This window comes from Camelus ferus, chromosome 6 (assembly GCF_009834535.1).
Source record: "Camelus ferus isolate YT-003-E chromosome 6, BCGSAC_Cfer_1.0, whole genome shotgun sequence".
Lineage (NCBI taxonomy): Eukaryota > Metazoa > Chordata > Mammalia > Artiodactyla > Camelidae > Camelus > Camelus ferus.
Window position 1 is genome coordinate 37,978,183 of NC_045701.1, and position 26,348 is coordinate 38,004,530.

General features: G+C 35.8%; 1 protein-coding gene and 1 long non-coding RNA gene across 10 annotated transcripts in view; one reads left to right on the plus strand and one right to left on the minus strand.

Moving 5' to 3' along the window:
- Positions 1-988: 988 nt before the first annotated feature.
- HEATR5A (HEAT repeat containing 5A) overlaps positions 989-26,348 on the minus strand; it is an 87,743-nt gene continuing 62,383 nt past the window's right edge. For 4 of the 6 annotated variants that reach the window (XM_032481833.1, XM_032481836.1, XM_032481831.1 and 1 more), the window contains 14 exons: positions 24,968-25,147; positions 23,149-23,388; positions 21,558-21,739; positions 20,214-20,282; positions 18,610-18,789; positions 16,623-16,845; positions 14,553-14,798; positions 13,046-13,173; positions 11,540-11,687; positions 10,404-10,676; positions 8,870-9,094; positions 4,178-4,347; positions 2,803-3,016; positions 989-2,524 (listed from right to left, as the gene is read on the minus strand). In XM_032481833.1, the coding sequence (XP_032337724.1) occupies positions 2,217-2,524; positions 2,803-3,016; positions 4,178-4,347; positions 8,870-9,094; positions 10,404-10,676; positions 11,540-11,687; positions 13,046-13,173; positions 14,553-14,798; positions 16,623-16,845; positions 18,610-18,789; positions 20,214-20,282; positions 21,558-21,739; positions 23,149-23,388; positions 24,968-25,147 (2,786 nt within the window). In that variant the 3' untranslated portion in view covers positions 989-2,216. The remainder of the gene's footprint in view (positions 2,525-2,802; positions 3,017-4,177; positions 4,348-8,869; positions 9,095-10,403; positions 10,677-11,539; positions 11,688-13,045; positions 13,174-14,552; positions 14,799-16,622; positions 16,846-18,609; positions 18,790-20,213; positions 20,283-21,557; positions 21,740-23,148; positions 23,389-24,967; positions 25,148-26,348) is intronic. The other 2 variants (XM_032481837.1, XM_032481835.1) reach the window with 1 other exon arrangement.
- LOC106730460 lies at positions 2,404-21,370 on the plus strand. Of its 4 annotated transcripts, XR_004320617.1 has the most exons (8): positions 2,404-2,544; positions 2,912-3,024; positions 3,493-3,646; positions 11,323-11,707; positions 12,648-12,830; positions 16,632-16,802; positions 20,231-20,319; positions 20,909-21,370. It is a non-coding gene; the product is annotated as an uncharacterized LOC106730460 (long non-coding RNA). The 4 variants fall into 4 exon arrangements; XR_004320616.1 differs by having other exon boundaries at positions 11,323-12,830; XR_004320618.1 differs by lacking the exon at positions 11,323-11,707.

The window sequence follows — 26,348 nt, forward strand, 5'->3', positions numbered from 1 at the left end:
ACGGAGGGAAAAGCTTTATCTTGATGGAATCAGGACTGCTTGAGGACCTTTTGTCTCTAGTGGGGACCCTGGGATCAGAAAGATGGGTCCAAATCTCAACCAGGAAGCCTTAATTTCTTTGTCAGTAAGGATACATTTACGAATTCAGTGTTTTATTAAACAAGATGATACATTTTTAAAAAGGCGATAGAATAGTGCCTAACTTAAAGTTCCTAATTCCATGACACTGCACATGGTATTTTTTCACAACTGTTGACATTCACGTAGCACCTTTAATCCAGCCAATTCAGGATACCAGGTCATTAAATGATGAGTAGAAATCTTAAAGTTTAAGGACAAACTAAATGAAACAAAACACAAAATAATACAAAGGAAACCCAAATCAAATTAATAAATTACATCCTGAAAGTATCCCAGTCCAGCATTTGCCTTGGCAAAGGAATAAATTTCTGAGCTAAAATTCATCCTACACTAGTGCAATTCAACAGTTTTAAAGTCTCTAGTTGATGCTACACAGGCAGTTATAGAAGACAGAATTTCTCCCTTTGAGGAGGCACTGTCTAAAAGGGAGATACTAAAATGCAATGTGATTGATCTTCAATGCATAGAATAGATGAAGTACTGCAGGAACACAGATGAAGAAGTAGTTAAGTCTGCTTGGTTTGAAAGGAGGTTACGAAGTGTTAAGCAGAGTTATGAAGGGGAAGTGACATTTAAAACAGGCCTAAATGGAGTGGGAGTCGGCTGACAGAACAGGGGAGAGAAGGGCATTCAGGTGAAGGAAACAGAAGTATACAGGCGAATTCAGAGACAATTAGGAAGACAGAGAATCCAAACCACTGCAAAGAATGCTCCAAAGAAAAGGGCCCCTCCAAGAAAAAAGGCTAAGTTTCAGAGACGGTATTATTTGCAACATAGAATTGATTTTTTGGAATCTGTGAGACTAACCAGTCATCTTTTGTGGGTAAAATAATTTCAAACACAAGAATGATAAAGAAAATTAGCTTTATTTATGTAAATTAGAAAAATTGATTGTAGTGTTAGACTTTGTCAAATGTTTTCATTCTGAACAATTTACAAGAGTATTTACAAACATAATAAAATAGAGTATATCACATTGCTCTTGCTTGACTCCAAGTGTCTCTCATTTCTGAACATGCCATCATTTTGGCTTTTAATTTTTAACAGGGAAATGATTTGTTTTGACACAGTGCTTGATTCACACAATTTAACACTGAAGTAGGAGAGTCAGTGATCACCAACAGTTAAAAAATATTTTTCAACCAATATGAATTTATCATTAGGTTTTTTTCTATATTAAAATATGTTTCATGTTAAGAAAACATACTTGTATTCACTGATGATCTAAATTTGTTGTACTACATTTGACATTTATATAAACCCATAGTTAATTTAAATATAAATATGAATCTATATTAAACTCATTAGTATGAATGTTTGCCACAAATGAAGAGAACTGTTAGCAACAGAGGTAAAAGAAAACCCATGTAAGAAACTGAAATGGAAATGTCCTATTCTATTTAAAACGCATAAAATTTGAATTTTCTGAACTCAATACAAATAAAGCCATTAGATCGTGAAAAGCCATGATATTTATAGACACCAAATCTCAAGTCACACTGTAGGGCTGTAATTAATTTGTACTTTATATATTAAGTAATTCTAAGCCAAGTTTCCTGAATAGCTTTCCCATGATTTAATTTATGTTGTCTGAGAAATCCAAGAAAGTTTAATACAATTACGGAATGAGGCAGAATTTTAAATCAGTATTTGGGATACTATATAAATGCAAATAATTTATACTAGAGTCAACTCTATATTTGCCATAGTAGTAAGTATAGCATGTGTGTATGGACTGTTAGAAGAAATAAACTTCATTTTTAAAGCAGTGGTTTGTTTTCTAAGTTCAGTTCTTTAACACTTTCTTGAAATTCCTGGCAAGAATTCTGACAGAGCTTTGTGATTTTATTATATGGAAAAAAACAAACAAACAAAAAACCAAAAACAACCCCAAATCAAAAACCAACACAAAAAATGTTAAGTTTGCTGTTACTTTGAAAAGTCACAGCTATTTAAGGTAAAACAAAAAACCAGACCTCCAAGTGCACTTGTGTCTAAAATGTCACTTTTGCCCCGAAAGAGAAGGAAATGATCAAGTATTGTGTTAAGGTGCTTAGCTATTAAAAAAAAAAAAATCAGAGGAAGTTGGTCTTTAATTGGATGCTTAAATTTTTTCCAGAGTTCTTAGTATGTTTAGATGTTGGTATCTTGACTTTGACACTTTCCTGATTGCCCTTTATAGCAGCTTCAAGGCGAGCTTTCAAAGCTGGAGAAGAAGCCATTACACTTTTAAAAACTGATGAATACTGAGGCCCAATCTGCATGAGATTTTGTAAAGCAAAGTCATGCAGATTTCTCATTATGGAAGTTGCTGATCCCAGAGCATTCTCATCCAAAAGGAAGGAAATGAGGATGGGCAGAAGACAGGCCACCAGCTGAGAGCCTGGAAAGTGAACAAATGATGTAAGTACTCAGGTTCAGGGATGTAAATGTTCCTTATACATGATCTGTACATATTTTCCCCATTAGAGTTATTCCAATCTCTCCTCCCAAATTAATACTAAATAATATCAGTACTTGGATTAACATTAACACCTGCCTTTCAGTGAATGTGACGGTATATTGTTAAGTGACTAATTGGATGTTTTATATTTTAAATAACATTAAATTCCTGATTTTGAACAGCTTCTGATTTAGCACGCATTTAGTGCTCACACTTACGATGGTGTTCTTCAGCAATGGCTACCAGTGCTTCCAAGACCTTTATGCCTTCTTGAAAGATCTGAAGCTCAGTAGTATCTTCAGGTTTTCTCTTGTCTATTTCCTGCAGTTTTTCCACAATAGAGGATACTAACGAGTAAATGTATGGGTACGAAACAGCTGGATTTGGATACTGAAAAATGGAAAGTAGGAGCTGATAGGTCTTGATTTGTACCTAATAAGGTAAGAGACAAAAACAGTATAAACTGTAAATATAAATTTGCAATTATATTAAAATGTAAGCTCTAATGTAAGTTTTAAAAAGTAAATTGAAAAATATAAATGAAAAAAAATTAAAGTCCCCTTACCCCAAATACTTAAATTTATTTATAATTTATCTTTAATTTTGGGAGTCCAGGACTAACAGATATTCAAACTTGCTAAGTGCTTGTGATGCTAACAGTGGCTGTGATAGCTCAGAGTGGGGATAAAGGCATGTGAGTGGTTAATTTTTCTACTTTTGACTAGTTCCCATTTTTCCCCTCATGTGTCTGTCTATAATGTAAAAATCTGAACCAAAACAAAACATACACACAACCTTGAAAAATATTTAGGAGACTCTGGAAAATGTTTTAGACTAAAATCACATATTTTTGATATTATGAAGATTTTAAGGATCTGTGTCTGGACCATATTATGTGTTGTTATCAGAGCCACCACTTTGAGGCTGCTACAGAAAGCTCTTGTGAGGCCAGAAGCAATAAACAGGACAGAAGAACAAAAGGAGAAGACTATACATCAAAGATACAAATCACCCTTTATTTGATTCACTGTGATGATATCTGAATGATCATTTTTGTAAACAGTAAGTAAAACAGGAAATTAATCTAACAGGTAAACGGACCATAAAGGAATGAGATTAATTTGTATATACTGTTCTTGAAATAGGTCCCATTATTTTACAATCATATACTGAAGCCATGTGCTTCCTTTTGTTTTTCTCTTTCCTTTCCTTCTTCCTTCCTTCCTTCCTTTCTTTCCTTCCTTCCTTCTTTCCTAAGGAAATCTACTATAATAAGCTACAAAGGGTTTTATAAAAAGTCCCTTGTAAAGTTCTAGTGATGTATCAATTTTAGAGATGCCCCTATCAAATTTAGCTTTTTATAAAAAAAAATTTCCTCTCTCTTTCTGTAGCTGCATTCTATCCTCAGGGCCAAAGAACAAGACTGTTATTATTTGGCTTTGTCGACACAAGAATAGGACTTAATCCAAACCTAAAAATAAAAGAAATTCAGTCTGGTACTTCTTGTTGGACCCAACAAAATCACAAAGAAAAGTTCTGCAAAAACCTAAACATATTCCTATTAAGAAATACCTCTCTTTTGAAGACACTTACCATAGGATCTTTTATCTCAAGAGTAGCCTTAAATTTCTCAATACAGCGCTTCTGAAGGCATGGGATGGTAGTTACTTCTGGACTGGTGGACAAAATAAATACTGTGATAGCAGTAAGTAGACTGACTTCATCTAGTTCTTGGTGTGTTCCATCCACTAAAGAGAAACAATCTATGAGAAACAGATACCAGTGCTCTCATACTTACTGTTCTATGTATCTGTAAAGCTGTCTTTAGTTTGGTAGTAATAATTTCTTTTGTGTACCTAACAGTTACAGATAATAAACATTGATTGACAAGAATCCTGGCACATGCTGTAGGTTTTAAAATGGGTACTGTAAGTCATTCTAGAGTCAAGAATTACCAAAGTAATTATAATCTTCCTAGGTAGGTAGAGCCATCAGTAAACACATATATTCATTTTCTAGGAATATGCATTTACTAGTTTTGTGACCTTAGATATCTAACCCAGTCTTCAGTTTTCTCATCTGTAAAATGAGAATAACAGTACTTATATTTATAAAGTTATGAAGATTAAATGAGTTAATCCACATAAAGCATTCAGAATAGCACGTTGCACATAATGCCCAAAACAAAGTAACTATTACATTATTATTTCTACTGTGGAGCAACACAGAAATGCTTGGACAATTGTTTTTCCTGTTAAATTTAAAGTACTTGTATTTTGATAATACACATGTCAATACATGAAAATACCTTAGCACTTTGTTTGCTACTTATACTATTTCTTAACAGTACTGAAAATACCTGTGTGAGTCACAATCATTTAAAGGAATTTTCTATTAGATGTAATTTACCTTCATTTCCCAAAGTCATACTCTCATTAAATAATTTTAATGAACCTGCTGTGGAAAATCAATGTTATTTAAAAAGGAAAAGGCATGGCAAATTCAGCTCATTAAATTGTATAAGAATGGATTGCTCCTCATGAAAAAATTACTTACATATATGTATAGTAGCTTTGATAACATTCATTCATCAAATCTTTAAGAAACATTTACTAGGTGCCAGGACTCTTTTTGGCACTGAGAATACAATTTACAAAGATATACTATATACCAGGAAGTAAATAATTCAATTTCAGCTAGTCACCAGGTCTATGAATATATAAAAAAAAATTAAGAGATAATAGAAAGCGACCCAAGGAGTTGCTACATTGGGTGGCCAGAGAGAGAAAGGCTTGAGGAGATTAATATTAGAGTGCTGACACTTGAGAGCCAGCAGCAATGAAAGCAAAATATTATGGATGGGTGGGATTTATTTTATAAAAATAATCTGAATAATTTTAAGGTAAAACAGGTGCATAGCTAACATTTAAAATTATGACAACATTACTATAAGCACTTTATATGTATTAAATATTTGATCTTCACAATAGCACCATGGGGTAGGTTCTCTTATTTCCCCCATTTTATGGAGAGACTGAGGAACAGAAATTCAGTCATTTGCCTAAATCACAAGGCATTCAGTTTGATCCAGAGAGCGTACTGTGAACCGTCATGCCCCACTGCTTCCCATCTAGCCAAGTTATTTTTAGTCATTTATAGCAACTTGAAACTGCTACATACATACTCAGCTAGTCTGTTCAGTAAAAAATGTCTTTTTATTCTCAGTAATATAAAGCTCCACAGATTCTTCGTCCTGTTCCTTCTAAAACTCCCTAATTCCCCTACCCCTGCCCCAATCCCCTTATTCCCACTCTCCTTCACCTGCGATGGGTGCAGGGTTCCCTTAGCATTAGCCCTGCGGAGAGGCCAAGTGGTAGGGAGCTGAGGCCTCCTGCTGCCAGCCTGGAAGAGACTGAGGCCTCTCACCGGCAGCCACAGCCACAGCCACGAGTGCGTCCCCTTGCAAATGGGTTCTTTAGCTGCGACCCTGGCCCACATCTTAACAGTAACCTCAAGAGAGACCCTGAGACAGAACCACCCAGCTCTGCTGCTCCCCAATTCCTGACCCACAGAAACTGTCAGATAAGAAATGTTTGTTGTTCGAAGCCACTAAGTTTTGGGGCAATTTGTTACCTAGCAAATGTTTTCTCTGTCACAATCAGCTCCTTTGATTTCTCTCAGTAGCTAGCCCAAATCCTCAAGATCTTAACCTCATTCCCCGACAGAAAACAGAAAACCATCTTTGTGTCTGTACAAGGTGAAAGAGGCAAGCTCATCATAACTCTCAGCTTAAAAACCAACACCTATTACTTTCCATTGTATCTCCTTTTCTTCCCTCACATTGGCAGAGGTTAATCCTTCTAAATGCGCTGTGAATATTATTCCCTTCTGTCCAGGAAAGGGACACTGCTTCCCACCCTGATACTTCCAACCCTATCTGCACCTTCTTTTTCCCCCATAAGCAAAACCTCATGCTAGAGTCAGTTCCTTGAGCCTCTCTCTTCCTTCAGCTTCCCTGTCTTCCTGTGGAGAGGAGCCTGTACTGGATCCCTCCCCTTCCTGCCTCCTCACTTGTACCTCAACACTGTGAGCACGGTCCCCTGGTGTATTTTACACTGCTGACCACTCTCTAGTCGTTAAAACGCTCATTTTTGGCTTCTGTTACTGTGTAATATTCAGAACCTCCTCCCCTCTTGCTCCATAAATTCGAGCTAGGAGATTCCAACCATTCCGGAGGCTATACTGACAATTCCCAATACATACAGTCTAAAACCAACTCTAGCCCAGATTTTCCTGAACTCCAGACTGCTTCACATTCTGCTCCACTTGACTATCCTGCAGGCACTTAACAATCAACTCACTATCTTCCCCTGAAAGCCCTCATTTTGGTATTTCAAGTCATATGAATGCTCACATCACCCTAACCCTTTCAATTCCTAAGCCAAACTATCAGTGAATTCTGTTAATACTTACTTAACATTTTAGTTTGCATTATTCTACTCCTCTTTATTTTTACTGCTATCTTATCTCCAACAGTCTTGCCTTCTTCTCTGTACTGCTGCCAGAGTGAGTCTTTAGAAATGTAAATCCCTTCAAGAACACATGCCTATGAAAAGCAGTCCAAAGTACCAGTCATGCCAAACCTTCCATAATCTGGCCCCATGTACCATCCAACTTCACCTCTCTACTAATCATCATTCACCGCCCTCCTACTCTTGCCCTTCAAACCCACATTCCCTGATTGCTCTACTTGCCATCCCCAAATGTACCATAATATTTAGGTCTTCCAGGCTTGGATCAAAATGTTGTGCAAGAATCCATTTCTATAATGTCCACGTGGAGAACAGAGAATGCTTTCTACTTTAAGAAACTGACTCTTCTGAGAAGCCCCTGTGGTAGCTAGTGAGGCAACCCCCTGAGCTCCCCTTGGTGGGGGAAGGTGCTGCCGGCTGTGGGGAGTCAGCTGTCAGCTCCCCCAGGGCTGGCTTCACCCCAGGGCAGCCACATCGGAGGAAGAGGAGGAGGGGCAGTCTCCAGAGATCTCCCTCCACCCACCCCTCTGTGGGCAGGTGCGCTGAGCTCTGCTGGAAGCCTACATTGCAGTTTGACTTCTCTGCCCAACAGTGCTTTCCCCATTCCCTTCACAAACGTCCCTTATTACACCTCTTGCTCCCCAAACTCCATCTAAGTGTGAGCTTCCAGAGAACTCTACTGTCACACTTTGCCTGGTTCACTCAAACAGAGCTGATGATTTCTGTGCCAGTTCTCTCTTTTTTATTGTACTAGGAGTGCAGTGATAATTAAGACATTACTGTTGCCTTCAAGGAACTCCTTAAAGTATTAATCATACCCCATAGCAATTTATAGGCACTAAACTGCACGAGACTCCCAACTTTGGCACGAAGTCGGTGGTCAATAAATGCTAAATTCAACTGAAAACTTTTTACCACCTGAAACAAAATACAGTGAACTGTGATACTGATAAACTGAACAAGGCAGGGATAATTTATAGTATGTCTACAGACTCTTTATAATCACCAGGACATAATGTTGAAAATAAATACTACAAAACCACAAAGAGAAAAACTAATTTTAATGAATACTGAACATAATACTGGCTATCATTTATTAATATATGCCAGGTAAAAAGCAAGATGCTTTTCAAGTATTATGTTACTGCTGTAATAACTTCCTGCAACATAATCTCCTTATTTTGTTAATGAGAAAACTAAGGCTCAGAGAAGTTGGATAACTTGGCTAGTCACTAGCTAGTACTGGAGTGAGGATATGAACCAGATCAGTCCTTGTATTTATCATGTATACCTTATGCAGTTTTCAGTATACTGCACTTACTGAAAAGGTGTTAGCTAGACATGGATCATAATATGTGTATCTATTTTGGGGTGGGGTGGTTAGGTTATTTATTTATTTATGTATTTAATGGAGGTACTGGGAATTGAACCCAGGACCTCATGCATGCTAGGCACGTACTCTACCACTGAGCTATCCCCTCCCCCTAGATACTTTAAAATGAACATACTATTACATTTAAAGGTCTCTCACTGTCAACATACAGGCTGCCAGTCATTAATTGCATTAAAGGGTAAAGATACTAAAATAGATGTTTGCTATCTACTGATACATCTGCTTGAACAAATACGTAGTGAATGTGGTCTCCTCGAGATGAGACAGCCAAACATGATCAAGTAAATAGCTTATTCTCAAAAAAAGTCCCTCTTGCTTTTAAAATGAACTGCACAACTGCTTCCAGAGAGCCCAAATTACCTGGATCCCAGCAATCAAGAACCGTTGTTAAAGCACTGCGGAGAAGGTCTGTCCAGGCAGTATGGCTCTTTTCAGCGCGGGCCATGGGAGAGGATAATATTCCTTTCAGAGCCTGAAGGGAGGCCGCAACCGTCAAAGATAACTGGCCCCCGGGTAACTTCACAGCAGTTTCTCTGAGGACGCCAATCGTGAGGTACAATATAGTAGGGAGAATTGAGATGCTTCCTAGAAAATATATTTTTAAAAACACTATTTCAGCCTATATATAGTTCCTAGACAGAAACCACCAAATGAGTAACAATGTCAAAGATTCCTAGCTTTTAAGATTATTTTTCATAAAGGATTGTAACTTGAGATAATTTAAATAACTTTCAGGATTGGATTAAATTTTGGTTGTAATTGGAGATGTCACTTAAATTGTATCACAGTATCATTATCTTTTGCTGTCTTATTTTGTTTTATTGGGTAGCTGACTAATTATAAATTTATTTTTTAGTGTGGGAAAATATCTGTAACATAAAATTTACCATTTTAACCATTTTTGAGTGTACAATTCAGCGGCATCAAATACATTCAGTGTTGTGTAACCATCACCATTATCCATTTGATTTTATATTAAACCTTTTTCAAGGAGTTTTCAAGTCATGTTGAAAATAAGACAGCATGTAAATTGGTCAAGACACATTTAAGCAGAAATATGCTTACCAATTAAGAATTATCTACTAAGTACTCAGTGCCTGTTCTGTGCTAGAGTCCTAGAGGATATATAGTTTTGCTGGAAACAAGACATATATGCCTGTGTATGTACATTTATCTTTTCTCCCTATATAATAATCACTTACATATAATGCCTCTATATGACACATAAAAACTACATATCTACATATAGAAGCTATACACACACATGTGAAAAACAAAACTCATCATGAGCCGGAGTTTTTAAGGGAAGCCTTCACAGATGAGGTAGGCCTGGAGCTGAACTTGAAGGCACATTTTTTAAAAGGAGAGGAGAGGATGGGATCATTTCAGACCAAGTAACACCACCGACAACAGCACAGAACAGGGGTGTGCATGAAGCCTCCTGGGTTTAAGATTCACACAGAAGAAATCAGGAGGAGGCTGGACTCAGCAGAGCTCTATGGAGAGACTTAAACACTATATTAAAAGTAGGGACTTGATTCCAAACACAACTGGTATGATGAGAAACTTCTGTCATCAGGTAGGGAAAGTCCATTAGATACTGTACCAAAAAATGCCCAAGAGCTAGAAATTGCTACCCACTGGCTTAAACTGTTTTCAACCATAGAAGAGCACATCTATCTGGAGTACATGCTGTCTCTGTATTTACTTTCACCCTTTTAGTAAAACAATTTACCAGAATGTAATGTTAATCTTAGAGGATTAAAGACAATACCCAAACCTCTGGGTCAGCATTAGTTTAATGAGAAAAAAATTAGCAATCATTTTCTCCATTATCTATTAAAACCATCTCTCCCCTTCCAGGTTAAGTAAAGCAATCATAGACCACACATACCTTCAGGAGAGCACACTGCAGGAAGTTCAGAGAGGATAACTAACGCGGCCGAAACAAGCCTGCTTCCATCTTCTGACAGCAGCTGTGGCTTCGCAGCTTTTACTCCCGGACTACCTGTCAACTTAGGATTTAGCTCTGGGAGCTGTCTAACTAGAATGCACACACACAATTCCAGTGTTGCAAAGACCAACGATTTCCCAGGAACAAGTCCCCCTGTGTCCTTTCCCTCTCCAAATTCTGGCAGGGTTTCCTTTTCAGCAGCCCCATCGTCAACTAAAAGACAAAAAGAACAGTGTTGAATAAATACTTCCTGTTTGCTTTGCTTCTAGTAGAGGGCAATTGAGGTCATTTCTGTTGTATGTAAAACAGGTAAGTGGGTTAACCTGGATCTTAAAGAATGAAACAGAAAGTAGTTACGGAGGTAAAAGTAGTTGTCTTTATTTTGACTTCTTGTCGCAATGGGTCAAAAGAAATCCCTGGTGACCCTCTCAGACTTGTAATACTGTCTGGTTAACTCCCTGCTGTTAAAAATGTGAACATGATAGCTAGAATGCCAGCACTGACCTTACATCCTCAGCACTGGTAGTGGCTGGGCAGAGAGAGAGGGATCAAGGCCCCTGGTGTCTTTAAGAAGCTGCCACACCAGCCCAGGACTGCCAACCTCTGGACTTCTTTTAGATGAGAGAATAAGTTCTTATGTTTTAAATCTGCTGTTAAATTGTATTTTATGTTATATATAGTCAAATATAATCTTAAATGATAAACTCACCAATACCAAATTAGACTTGTAAACAAGCAATTTAGTCATTTTGCAAAATTTAAGCTATTAAAATTGTCAGTGATTCTTTCCAGGTACATTGGTAAACACTAAAATAAATACCCAGTTACTAAAGGGATTTTTTTTTTTTTTCTCTTCTAGGGTTGTTAAAATTCTAATTCTTCCAAGGAATAGTAGTTTAGCTACTGACAATATCCAAGCTAACATGAAGAGGTGAATGAGAGGATGTGAAGCCATACCCACAGATGTTTCACTTGTACTACACACAACAGATTCTCAGAATGACACAGACACATAAGCAATAATTTAAAAAATAATGATGTCGTGTGATTAATTTGGTGTATGGGTTAACATTCACCTTCTGCACTTCGTCTTTTCTCCTTCACATGTTCTTGAGCTGCACAGATAATCTGCCTGACCACTTCAAGAGAAGCCAACTGAATGGAAGGTGATTCTCGGGTCAAAATTACTCGATGTAGTACATTCAACAACTCGATACCCAAGTCCTATCACAGAAAATATTTGGGTGAGACCATATTGAAAATTGCATACTTAAAAAAACACACACACACAATGTTATATGCCATGAAAAAATTCAGAGAAAGAGAATGTAACAGATGGCTCACAAAAAAATAAAGATGTTAGGGCAGTAAAGTTATGTAACACGTGCTCCACTTTAAACCAACTCCAGATTGGACAAACAGGTTTTTGTCCAATTTTCTGAGAGATGGCACTAGGACAAAAGATCACTTTCACACATGTCCTAAACTGGGAAAACAAACAAGGAAATTTCCAAAACAAGATGAAAAATGTGGCTAAAAGAATACAAGGACTGCCATGTAGATTCCCAGATTTATATTAAGATTTCTAGTACTAATAAAGAATGATGGCAAAGCATGACATTAAGAGGGTAAGTTATGAAGCACAGAATAAATCTCTCGCTAAAGAATAAAATACACAAGCACTATTTCATTTTCCCCTTTTCTTTTGCATTGGTTACTGTGGTGGCTTTCTTTCATCTTTGAAAATAAAGAGTAAATCTATCATTATAATACTTGTTTTAACATATAGAATAAACAAGAACAGAAAGTTTAAAATGTATTCAGGTACACTCCAAGTCAGGCAGGAACCTAATACTTTAAACCTAATAAAGAATAGTGGTAGTAAGTTAAATAATAGTCTATATAGAAAGGAAATTATACCATTCATTTTTCTTAGCATCTGAGAGCCAATTTAATACACAATTCAATATACTGGTAATACATGATGCTTAGGGTGCCTGCCCAATACAGAGTTGCTCTTGGGAAAGCAGTTAAAGGAAGTGCCATACTTTGTACAGTGATCCTTTTACCATGGTCACAACTGGGTCTGGTATTAGTGTCTGACTCCACCTACAGGCTAGCCAGTCATCTCTTAAAAAGACGTGATGGAGAACTCAGCCAAAAGGAATACTATGTAATCTACAGGAGCTACATGAACCAAGACGACGCTCTCTTGGGGAAATGAAGTGTAAGATGCAGATGTATATGAAGGGCAGGGTGCACGGAAGCAGAAAGAGACACGGACAGTACAACGCAGAACCTTCCCATCATTGCAGAAAGTTCAACCGGAATGCTGCTACACAGAGTGGCTGGCTGGTGACAGCAGAAGTAAGTGCAGCAGAAGCAGAGACAGAAAGTGGCAGTCAGAGGGAAGACTGCTCCTGGGTCAGCACAGCTGATGATGGCATTTCAGTTCCGAGGTCTAGCTGTGCAGTTTTTTAGTTTCCTTTTTACTTCTCTGTGTCCCTTCTAATAACCTGAACATGTTTCTGTTCCTGTTCCCTAAAATCTACAGAAGTTTAACAAAAAAACCAAGAAATCACCTGATCGCTGCCAATTTTAGATCTGGGCCAAGGAACATCTAGAAGGGCCTGTAACGCATGTAAACAAGCAGTAATGCTTTCCATGGTTGCATCTGAACGTAAGGAACAAAGAAATTCCACACTGATTCCTGTATAAAGCAGGAGAGAATGAGGCTTTTTTGAGATTCTTTTTTGAGATTAGTTTATGAGGTTAAATAATTTTCTATTTTGATAAGATAATACAAATAAACTTAGCAAAAGGGTAATGCAAATAAACCACGATGAATTTAAGACTTTAAACAATTAAGTGATAAAAAAATTAAGTGATAAGCGATCTCTTAATAGTTTGTTTTTATCAACATGTACACAAAGAATAATCTCAATTAGGCTTGTGCACTATTGCAGAAATTACAGTAAGACTGCATCAGAAAACTTAACACATAGTTTCATAGCTTAATTTCGACTAAAACTTGATTGTTTAATGAGTGATCACCATGTATCAGGCAGTGCACTTTAAATATATCATTTCACTCTCAAATACCTGAGGAAGTAGGTACTATTATTACCATTCCCCTTGAGCACACAGAGCCTAAACAGTTTCGTTTGCGCAAGGTCTGTTTCAGTGGGGTATACCAAGAATCTGAACTGAGGTAGTCGAACTACATGCTTATGCTCTGCCAACCTTCTCTGTATAAAAGTCTGTTTTTAAAAAGCTCTCGTCTCAAGCCAAATGGAAACAAAATGTTTATATACGTAAGGTTATAGGAAAACTGGTCATGTTTGGCCTGGGAAGGAATAACAGAAACTCTATGAACCATAAACCTTACTTAACCACCTACCTTTATAAACCTTACATTTCACTTAATAACTTACTTAATAGGTCTCTAATAGGTTGCTTCCTCAGAACCAGGTAAGTATGAAAAATTCTTATTCTAGAAACTCACTGTATCTTAGAAAGATACCTCACTTTAAAAGTGAAGTTCCAAGAAGGCCAAAAAATGGGTTAAACTTCATAAATCTATAAACCTCATTTATCTTTGACCTTAAATATTTGCTTGTAGTTCTGTACCTGAGTATACTTTCTTAAACCTTGCAGTCCTTGAGAATGGGGAAGGGGACATGATTCGGTATATTGATATTTTATATATATATGTGTGTGTGTGTATATATATATATATATATATACACACACACACACACATATACATATATACACACACACACACTGAGAAATTCAGAACATTTGTACATACCACATAGGTCTTTAAAAAATCACGTGGAAAGAACTAGACTTCTTTTGCAATTTCTAAATTCAACTTGATGCTGAAGCCAGCTTGTAATGGGATTCTAGACTTAATATAATGAAATCTGCAATTTTATAAAATGTATACAAGCTTACTTAGTTATATCAAGGCTATCACTAATGCCTAGCAAAGAATGATATAACAGCCACCAAGAGAGACAGACAGCCAGGCACAATTCAAGAAAAACTCTGCAGGGTTGGAAACTGGTAAGGTCTTTTACTGACCTAAAATAAGATGGAATCTCTCGGTGTAGACATCCTCAGGGGACTTTACCGTCACTCCAGATGAGCCCTGACACATGGAAGTTGGTGTTACAGGCCTCGAGAGATTAGGCGCCCCCTCATCTGGGTCAGCAACAACGAAGCCTGTGCTGGTGAGCCACAGTGCTGTAGCGTGGAGGATAAGCGCCCAGGAGCTGTAATAATGTAGTTTTGCATTTTCACTAGTCTCTGCTGTGTAGAAAGCACCACCTACAAAAAAGGGGAAGCAAACGGTTTCAGGAGGAATAAAAGAAGAGACTAGCTCACACTACACTCTCCTTCTTTTCTGTTAGAAGATACAGACCATTTCCATCATCCCAAAAGTTCCTCTGTGACTCCTTTCCAGTCAGTCCCTACAGGCCAAGGCTACTACTTTCTGGCTTTTATCACCAGATTAGTTTTGCCTGTTCTTGGGCTTCACAGAAATGGAAAAATATACAGTCTGCACTTGTTTGTGACTGAGATTCTGCTTAACAATGTTTTTGGAGATTCACCCATGCTGCTTTGTTATCAATGATCTTATTTCTCCTGAGACTTGTCGGGTCATAGGGCTGTTGTACCTTAACAGCTTTATAAAAAGTTTGCAGGTTAATTCTTAACTTTTTATTTTTAATCACAAAATATTTAAAAACAAATACGTGATGTGTATATGCATGTTTTTTTTTTTGTTCTGGATATGCATGTTTAAAACAAATATTGACACCTATTTATCTACCTCTAAGGTTAACATTTTACCTTTCTTAAATCTCTTATTCCTTTAAACAAAACAAAATACCCTAAAACTTTTTATGCCACTAATGCTTGCCCTTCCTTCTGTAACGACTTTGATCACATCATTGTGAATCACTCTCATGGTCTTACACACTCACACTAGATGTTTATATTCATAAGCAATATATGCTGTTATTCCGTAAGTTTACTTAAAAAGCCTCATACTGTATGTATCCTTTTTGAACTTGCTTTCCCCTGAACATTATGTTTTTGAGATTTACATATGTTGATTTATGTCTGTCATTCACTTTTGCTGATTAAAATAAGCCAAATAATCAGTTTATTTCCATTTTGTTTCCATTTTTATGCTATTAAAAAGTACAAAGTGCGATAAACACTCTACATATCTCTTTGTGTACAATTCCAATTAAAATTCCAATAGAACTTGACAGGCTAAAATTCATATCAAAGAGAGAAAAAATTTAATAGCCATTTTGGAATAACATGAAAATTAAGAGCAGCTACCAAATATCCAATCCAAAAAAAGCGATATTAATAATAATTAACTATAAAATTAGATCCCCATCCTCATTCCGTAAACAGAAAATAAATTCCAGTTGGACTAAAGTCCAAAATGTAAAAAGCAAAACTATAAAGCTTATATTTCTTTATGACCTCAAGTAAAAAAACATATCAGGCATTACACAAAAACATAAACCACAAACAACTGATTACATTAATTTTAAAAATGTAAAAAAAAAAAAAAGAGCAAACTACAGGCTGGGGGAGGATATCTGCAAGATATGGAACCACAAAGGGACAATGCTAAAAATGCATGAAGGATTAACAAATCAGTACGAAAATGAGAAATACCAAGTAGAAAATGAGCAAAGACTATGACTAAGTGATTTACAGAAGAAGAAAAACAGTCCATACACCTAGGAAAAAAGACTCTCAATCAAGGATATAAACCAAAAGAACCTATTTCATACTCATCAGATTGGCAAAAATTAAATATGATTAACATATAATGGTGGGAAGATGCAGAAAACCGGAAACATGGTATTGGTGGGCATATACATTATATAATCATGGGAGCAATCTGGCAGTGTCTTGTGAGGGAACACGAACATGCCTTATGACCGAGCCATTCAACTTCAGGGTCTCCACCCTGAAAGCCAGTCTCCCATGCTTTTATTCTATGAATGAAAACTATTCTGGGAAAAATGTTTCAGATAAATATCACCTGCTAACGAAGAAATTTTAAAAATACACATTACTGACTGCCATTCTAGGAACCATGTAAATATTTTACCCTCTTACCTTCAACAGGAAGTTGGGAGGCAAATTCGGAAGGCAAAGTTAAGAGAGCAAAATCCTGAAGCGCAGAGAGCCAGAGCCTACTCAGTGTGCTGAGATCTGCATGGACTAAGTCAAGCAGCCCGTCTGATGAACTCGACCCATTTCTGACACTCTCTTCTGAACAGGCAGCAGTCTTCAAAGGTTGGTTGTGGGTTTTATGTCTCTCTACAGCAATTATGTAGACCTGTATAAAGGTACTTTATAAATAGGAAAATCTTGTACCCACTGAAAAGATGCGACAATATTTTTATCTTGCTGAAGATGCAGACTTATCTTTGAACCTCCTGGACTTAAAATGCATCGTGATACCAAGAAGGTATACATGTGGAGCCAGTCATATACACAAAACTAAGGTAGAAAAATCCAAAAGTATTATCTCATGAGATACATTAGGGAAAATAAACATTTGACAAATACGCTGCCACTGTGAAGTTTACAATTATGACCGCTACAACTAAATGATCACAGTGTTCTTTTTCACTCGGCCTAGTTATAGCCTTGTAACCCATCTCAACATATGGCTCCAGATGCCATCTCTGAACTGAAAGAAGCTGAAATACTGAGTATTTTTTTCAAATGTTACCACCAAATCACTACAAAAAGTCTACCTAAACAGATTTAACATGGACCACTTACAGGACTATACAATGTTAAAGTATTCAACACAGCACATAATGTGTACTACCCCTTGATTCAAAACTCTATAATCCAAAAAGCTCTGAAAACTGTAAGTTTGTGGGAAATCAATCTTGTGACAAAACTGAATTATGTGAGGCTATTTATAGTCTCTTTCCAACACAATGTGACTATTCAAACATTTCACACAGACATATTAATGTGTTTGATTACATTCTATTAAACTGTCCCAGACATCCTGGATGGATACGTGGAATATGCACTATAACTTTCTGAAAATCCCCCAAATTTTGAATTGCAAATATATCTGGCTCCAAGGATTTCAGATACTTATGGGCCTCAAGTACATGGAACTTGTTGGTCAGTCATTATTTTTACTAAGGATGGAATAGGAGAAATTAATGGCTTATGCAAGAGTACAGAGATTCAAATCATAAAGGACACTATGTAAATAAAGCTATTTATAAAATACGTTACAGAAATTACAGAATTTGTTTGCTCTACTTTTAGTATATATTTAACACACTTAGAATTCACTGTTAAAGAACATTAGATCCAACTTATTAAATCCAGGTAGAAATACTTCCTGAGATTGTCAACATTAAATAATGACAAAAATAGACACTCGACAATCTTCTGGTTTTAATCAGCTCTACTGAAGGAAATCTTTTCTTACATAGTGGTTAACTCTCTCAGTTGCAATCTGAAACTAAATACTTCTTTAAAGTGATATATGAACCGAGAATGGCCAAGTCTGGTGACTGCTAAAGCTGGATGATGGGTATGTGGGTTCATTATATACTATTCTACTTCTGTATATGTGTAAACACTTCCATTATACATTTTAAAATTATATAACTTTCTTCCTGATTAAAAACTAAGGAAAAGTTAAATATTTTCTTCTAAGAATTTTTTTAATCTTAGAAAATAAAATGACTGACTTAATAATCTAAAGTCATCCTATGAAAGAGCATTAAAAAATATTAAAGTATGTGTTATAGAGTTGACAGAATATACAAGTAACCCCATACTTCTAATAATTCAGGTTTCAATAAAAGCTGATTTCCATTGACTATTATAAAGTCTCTCTGGCTCATGACTGCTCCTGCTTAAAGCAATAGGTAACAGACACTGGAGGACACTTTAGAATGCTTGGCCAAAACATCAATTAAAATATAAATAAATCTCATGTTGAAAGACTTCCATTAACCTTAAACATAGACTTATTTGTGTTTCAAATAGCTAATTTCAGTTTATGGTCTAAGTTATTAACAACTTCCAAAATTCTGGTCATAAACTGAGAAGTACTAACCTCTGCCCAGGCTTTTAGCACAGCTAAGATCTCCATGGTAGAAGCACTTTCATTATATAAGTGACTTAGAGCTTCTTTTCCAACCTGTATTTTTGTTAATGATGAAACAAGCAACTGATGAACTCTTCGGAGATCATTAAGGTCACTTACAACTCCACTTGCTATCCAGGCACTGCAAACCTAGTTTTTAAGAAAGTCAAAAGTTATATTTAAAATTATAAATAACCTCCTCGTGAGTTCACCGGAGCTCACCCACATCTCAGAAATCTGGTCACTGAAATCATTTGCTATCAAGAAGCCCAACGGGATGTTGCTGATAATGACAGTCAACAGCCAGCACTTCAAAAGGGAAGGAAGACTAAAGGCTGAAAAAATGAAACCAGTGCCAGCAAGTTTATGAATCAGAGTTCCAGATGCTGCTAACATGGAGAAATGAAGCCATTTTCATGAATGTTTGGATTAACATTTGAATTATATATCTCCAATCTTGATTATTTCATCTTATTTTAAAATCAGGGATTAACTTGCATGGTTCTTTCTTTGAAGAGAGATAAATTTACCTAACATATAAAACCTCAATGAAGATTGATTCTTTTGAAGATATTTTTAATTTTTAAAACAAAAGATCATTAATAATGCTCCAGTGCAAAAAATTTACTCAATTAACACAGGCTGTCTGTGGTTTTGCTGGGTGTTACCATATTTCTCCTTTACTAGAAAAAATTAATTTTTCCTCTTCCATCTATTGATTTAATTTTCCTCTCATTTCACAAAAGTTTTCAAGTGGCTAACAGCAAGAACACATAATAAAATGATGATAAATTAGATTCAGTACAACAGTTAGCACAGTTCTCTGAATATTTAAGATATTCAAACATTTCCTAAACACAACTGAATTAAAAAAAATTGAAAGAACTGAGTTAAGATTTTTCCGTTATGTTTATAATTATTTTAATTCATGCCAGTTCTGCTTTTAATTATTTCAGGCCATTTGGGGCTGGATATTGAATGTCTGACAACCACTCCAAGAAAAGCAACTACTTAAAACTGTATTTTATGTGGCTCTTAGATATATGAAATAATGTTCAACTTCACTTGAAATACAAATCTAAACTATCCTGAGATCCTTTTTATTCCATCACATACACAAAAATTTCAGTTTGACAACTCACAATGCTCCTGGGATTCCGGGAAAATAGGTACTTGCATATGGTGCTGGGAGGAGTTTAAATTGATAAACTCCAGTAATGTACCCTTTATCCCAGCAATTCAGTTTTGAGGAGTGTATCTCACAGATGTGTTTGGACCCCTTGAAGTAACCTATACAGAAAGAAGGTCATTCACCACAGCACTATTTGTAACAACAAAAGATGAAAACATCTGTACTTCCATTATTAGGGAACTGGTGACGTACCCATATACCAGATTACTGTGCAGTCATAAGAAAGAGAAAGTTCTCTCAATTTAAAAAGTAAAGGGAAAGAGGCAGCTGAGATTAATGCTTAGGCAACTAAAATGTAAAACCTTGGTATCAAATACTTACTGTAGAGTTACTTCCTAAGAGAGGGTTTTACTTCTTAAAATTCATCTTTTTAACCATTTACCTGACATGCTTTGGCAGTGACATCAGGTGGCGTCTCTGAAGTGAAGGCAGGTCTAAGTGCCGCTCCTACCTGGCAAGAAATTACACGCTCATTCAAGCATCAATAAGTAAGACAGAATGAACTCTTTCTCTTTGAATGCTACTTTAAAACGCTTTCTTTATAATAGGCATTACAGACAATGTTGTTTTTGCCCGCCCAGTATATCCTCCTCTACCTTTAGCTAAGAGCATCCCAGCTTTCCTTTGGGGAACTTTCTTTCTCCCCAACTCCTAGCCCACGTTGTTGCAATGGAGCTGACAGCACCTGGCTCCAGGGACCTGCACTGGGATAATGAAAGCTCTCCTCAGGACTTTTGCTGGGAGTACTAAGAAAGAAGTGCTCTCTTTAAAAGAATCCTCATGCTAAGACAGCCATCTTGATACCACTTGGAGAGGGCAAACAAGAATAAAGCCAGTGCAGAAGAGAGCAGAGCCAGCTAAGATTCCTGAAAACAATTTCCCTTTTCTGGTTAAATGAGTTGTAATTTTATTCCCATCATTTGCAACTTTAAAAGGATTAAATATGTAACAGAGCTCCCCGTAAGTAAGTTGAATTGTACTATTTTATTCCAATATGATAGTTGTGTATAACTCCCCCCCCCCTTCCTTCTGCTTTCTCCCTAAACACACACATCGATCGGCATGACCTGCTGGCAGGATGTGATGGAGCCTGCTAACCAACTGGTGAACTGCTCTGGACGCCCTAACTGCCAGCCACCAGAAGCTGCCTCTGAATAATAATGAGAGGCATCCTTGGATGAATGCTGCTGAAGATTACATGTGATGCGTATAATGTAATGTGGGATGATTTTGTTATCTTCCTTGTTCCTCCTACATTGCTCAATGCACCAGTCAAAATACCAGTTAAAAAGATTACAGAATGAGTTAACAGAAATCTGAATTCTTTCTAAGTCCAGAAAAAAAAAAGGTTATATATTCTAGCAGTAATAATTTGAAGATAAAACATGCATGTAGCCTAAATGGAGTGTTTATTAATGATTTAGTGTTGTCTTAAGCTTATTTAGCTATCTTGTAAGGAATTTCATTACCAAAGTCCTTTACTGCCCCAAATTATCAAGAAGGTTTTAATTATGAAAATAAACCTTTAGCATTATAAAAGACCTCTTTTATGTGTTATTTTGTGTTTACTTGAAGATTTCTTCTTTAAATATATACTGATTATACTGGTGATATATTAGCAAGAGATACACACTCATTAATGTATTAAGAGGTGACATGCCAATTAGTGTCACAGACTTTTTATCTGGGTGTTTAATAATAAAATTCTCTAACAGAAAGTGCTTACATTGGCTTGATACTGTTCCAGAATCACATGACCTGGAAACTCTGGTTCTGGAATAGTTGCAAATCGCCGAATAACAACTAACAGTGTTTCAAGGCCAGAAAGACGGAGCTGGTCACTGTGGTCTGTGGCAGCCATAAAAGCCATGCGAATTAAGTCAGCAAGATGTAGCACCAAAAAGTCATCTAGAAGATTAAAAAATATGTATTACTAAGAAAAAGAATATGCTGAAACTAAGATTTGTTAAGTGATCATTTTTCCTCCTTTTAATTTCATAACCTAGACTTTCTTTTAAGTACTTTTGCTTTGATTTACAGTTTTACTGTTTGTTAAATCAAGCTGGATTTACTGCACCACTGCAAATACTCATACACAAAAAACTATCCCAAAGCAAATAACTATACAGCTATTCAAAAACCAGTGTCAGAATTAGCATCCTTTAAAAGAGTGCTAAAGGTACCTTCAATAAAAATTTTGTTTGGACTTTCTGATAAAAGCACATTAGAGGGTACTTAGGAGATCTTGGGGTTTGATGAATTAGGCGGTAATGTAATCACCATCTTCACGTCGAGTTGAAGCTAAAAGACTTAGTGTATCTTAAAAAAAAAGTTTTACAAGGCTTTTTATATGGACTACATTATCTTATTTTTGCATGTCTTTCCACACATACAAATGATGGGAGCATAAAAAATATTTCTACCTATCAAGTTTATAAATGAGAATTCCTTTCATCCCTACAACATATTCTTTGGTGTAATTCTACTGGGGAGAGACATAGACAATCATTTAACATTGTTTCAACAATAAAATGTTTATAGGTGCAACTAACCTTTATCTAAAAAATATTTGAGACTAATTCAAAGAAGTATACTAGTTATAGGTCACAATGAAGAAACCAATTCATCTTAGTTAAGTGCCAATTACAATTTTAATTGGGAGGACAGGAATCAGTAAGCATCTATAATATACTAATTTTATGCCTATCAATACAGTGCTCATCACAAATAAGAGACTCAATAAGTGCCTGCTTGAACAATCATCAGAACAGAAATACCTAATTCATACTTTCAGACTGGCAATAACAGTATTTTGCTTTATGACTCTTTTGTTAGGTAAAGAATATTTCCAAGGCACTTAGATATGAGCATTCTGTCTTTGAACATATGTGCTTAAGTGAATTAAAAAAATCAGACATCAAACTATAAACCCACACAACTTCAGGTTAAAAAAACAACAACAACTGAACAAAAAAAGGTCAAAATGGTTCTTACAAGTAGGTTTACTTTACACTGAGATAGGCTTCCAAGCAATATCCGTAAAACCAAAATAATCTATAAGCAAAACTGCTTTAGGTAACAATTCAGAAAATAAAATTAGTAAAATAAATTATGGGAACTAGCTAACACACATACCACTTTTCAAGAACATGACTATTCTCTATAAACTTAATACATCACATATGTCCACTAAACAAAAGTGAATGCCAGTTTAAGAAGGTTAATCATTAAAAATGTATATCAACATTAAAAATATACTATAGGCAGACAGCATTTCTATGTATACCATTTGGTCTTTTCATTATTATGCCACTTACTTCTTGAATCCCTTTTTCTCATTTCTTGTGCTAAAGCAATGTCAAAATGTGCGCTGTGTGCATTCTCACACTGGTTAATTATCCTACAGACACATTCAGCAGCAAAGACTCGTGTTGCCCATCGGGGATTGGTAAAAGGATGAAGTCTGCCATCATTTTTGGTGGTCAGAACAGAAGCATCATCCCCTTTATCTCCTTCCTCTTCTTGCATTGTATCCACACAAGTTACAGTTGTAAAATCTTTAATCAAGGGAGAATACACATAATTACAATCAGTTGGAAGATATGTTTATGTAGGAACATAAATGACTTCAAATTCAGAGTAGAATTACTGCTGATCAATCACACACCTTTTAACAATGTAAGATAATCATGTCTAATAATTACTGATAACAGTGGTACCTAAAGAAATGGTATAAGAGCTGTTTTAGGTCCAAATGACAAAGTTTTAAATTCAAAGTGAAAAACTGAACACAATACTAGAAAAACTATCAATCCTCTCTATGTAGATGGATATACTTAAGGAAGCTCAAAATTCCCTAGTAGGGAGTGTGGTGGATTGTACTAGAGATGTTGTTTTAACACTGGGGCATTGAATGAATTTAAGAAAGTTTCTAAACCCACTGAAAATGTCTACAAATATTTTTCTAAGATAGACCCATTGCTGTAATTACAGTCTCAAATTGTCCTGATGGTCAGAGTCTCTAAGTAGTGAATTATTTCCTCTTGATATCAGACTCTGTTAATTTATTAACTGTTAAACTTGATTTAAAATGGAACTAATGCTATAAAACAAACCAATTTGTTTTCCTTAAATTATCTTGTATGTCCCAAATAAAATTATGGCAAAGCCCTTTTTCTTTTAAAGTCCTTGTAAGTTCTTAGTGGGGACAGAAGAGGAACATTAAAGGAAAACATACAGAGCATAATGGTTGAAAGAGCAGGTATACATCACTGGGAAAGAAAAGTACCAACAAGAATCGAGGTAGACAGAGAAGAGTGTAAAAAATAATGCCAGGACTTTGATGGTAGCCTTCTTCCTTTCATGTAACTCAGAGACCAGAGCTACATTAAATTGTCAGGCTTAAGTAACTGAGTTGAGAGCTACTGAAGTACAATAAAAAGTTAGATTTTAAAAGTCATGCGGACTAAGGTTCGAATCCATATGTGTGTGTCTTTGGGAAAATTACTTAAACTTTCCAAGTCTTTTCTCTTGTATAAGATAGAATAATACTGCCTACTCAGGTAAAGATAAAATATGTACAGTACCTGGAACAGAACTGGTTTCTATGTTCTTTCTTCCTCATTTATTTTCTCTCTTACTCCAAGGATATAAATTTTAAAGACTCTAAAACACTTTCTCACTAATAATTATCTTTTACTAGCTAAGGCATTAAGAAAATAACACTATTTTCTATCACTACTTGAAATGAACATTATTAAGAGTGGAGAAACTGGTTTGCTTAAAATGTCGCTACTTTTGGTGAGCTTTCTATTAAGTTTATTTGAAGTAATCCCTCAAATATTTCTTATATGTATGAAAATAAATGATGAGGCTACTGTAAGTTAGGCCATCCCTTTTATAGTATAACTTTTTGTTTATTTTTTTATATAGGAAAGTCATAGTAGAAATCGTAAGAGGAAAAAAAGTAAGCTTTAAGTGTTAAACACTAGCACTAGAAACTTCATTTAAAGAAAGTAACAAGCAATTATGATCCAAATATTCAGACAAGACTGATGACTTGCCACTGGCAAACAATGTTACATATGGCTTTTATGTTCAGTTTTATCATTTCAGCTGGTAATCATCAGTACTTACCAGCTGATGCAGCCAGTACATCTTTACAAAGCTTTAACCAAAAGGAGAGTTTATCCACTGCCATAGATGTGAGCATATGATTTAAAGTCTCTTTGATATCATGGCATAATCTCTGATCTGTCTCTTTGTCAAGCAAGGTCAATAATGCCCCTTCAAGGCCCACTTCTCTGATGTTAGCATCTGACAAGAAGAAAATCAATGATCTAAGTAATACAGAAAACAAAACTGCCATATGAGAAGCACATACATTCAGTAGTTATTAAAATATTACATGTAAATATATTCTAAAGAACTAGTCCAAATACTGCACCTCAACCTGAGGTCTATTTTAGTTCACAGTTACAGTATTATTCTATAACATAATAATAATAATTGCACAGTTATTTTTTATACAATATCATTGAAAGGCAAATCTTTATTAAGAGTAACTAGTATGTTTTCCTTACATTAAGTAAACATTTTAACCAAATTACCATTCAATACTTACAAAAAATTTATACAATATTTCTTGGTATGATTATTTTCTCTTCTCTTTAAAGTTAATTCAAGAAAATAATCATAATTAAGCTTTCCTTATGCTGGTATAAATGCCTTAAATTTATTAACATGAGAGTAAAACTCAGACAGAAAACAACAACTATTGTATGGAGAGCAGTGTTCAATTACTACAACTAAAATACACTATTAAATTAGTATAAATTACTACACAATATTCCCACTGAAAAGTAATACATCATTTCACAGAAGAAATATAAGCCTCGACCTAGCCATCTATTTCCTCTAATTCTGGAAATGTCCAAAGAACAAATACATTTTCCTTTGAAGACTTAACTCCTTTGGCATTTATGAAAGAATTTAGTTTCTAAAGATTATGCTACCATTAGACTGTTTCAAAGAGGAATTATCTTTTACAGATCAGAAGTAGGCGGTAGGGATGTTTCTGATTAGGAGTCTAAAAGTCAGAAGAGCCCAATGTAATGTGTGAGTCATGACTGGATCCTAAATTTAGGTGGGGGTGAGAAGGATAGGAAGGAGTCATAAAGGACATTTTCTGGAAAATGGGAAATTTGTGTGAGGACCGCACGTTTCATGAAGCTACCAAATTAATGCTGATTTGATTAGGTGTGGAAATAATGTGTGGTCACGTAAGGAGAATGTCTTTCTTGAAAAATGCAAACAAGCATTTAGGGGTGAACCATCATGACGTCTGCAACCTGCTTTCAGATGGTTTGGCAAAAGGTCTGTGTGTGTATATCAAGAGAGAGGTAAGATGAGTGTCCTAAAGATACCAAGTAGGAGAATCTGTGTGTTTATTGCACAGTTCAACTTTTCCATGGGCTTGAAAAATTACAAAAATTTAAAAAGGAATTATATGAGTTCT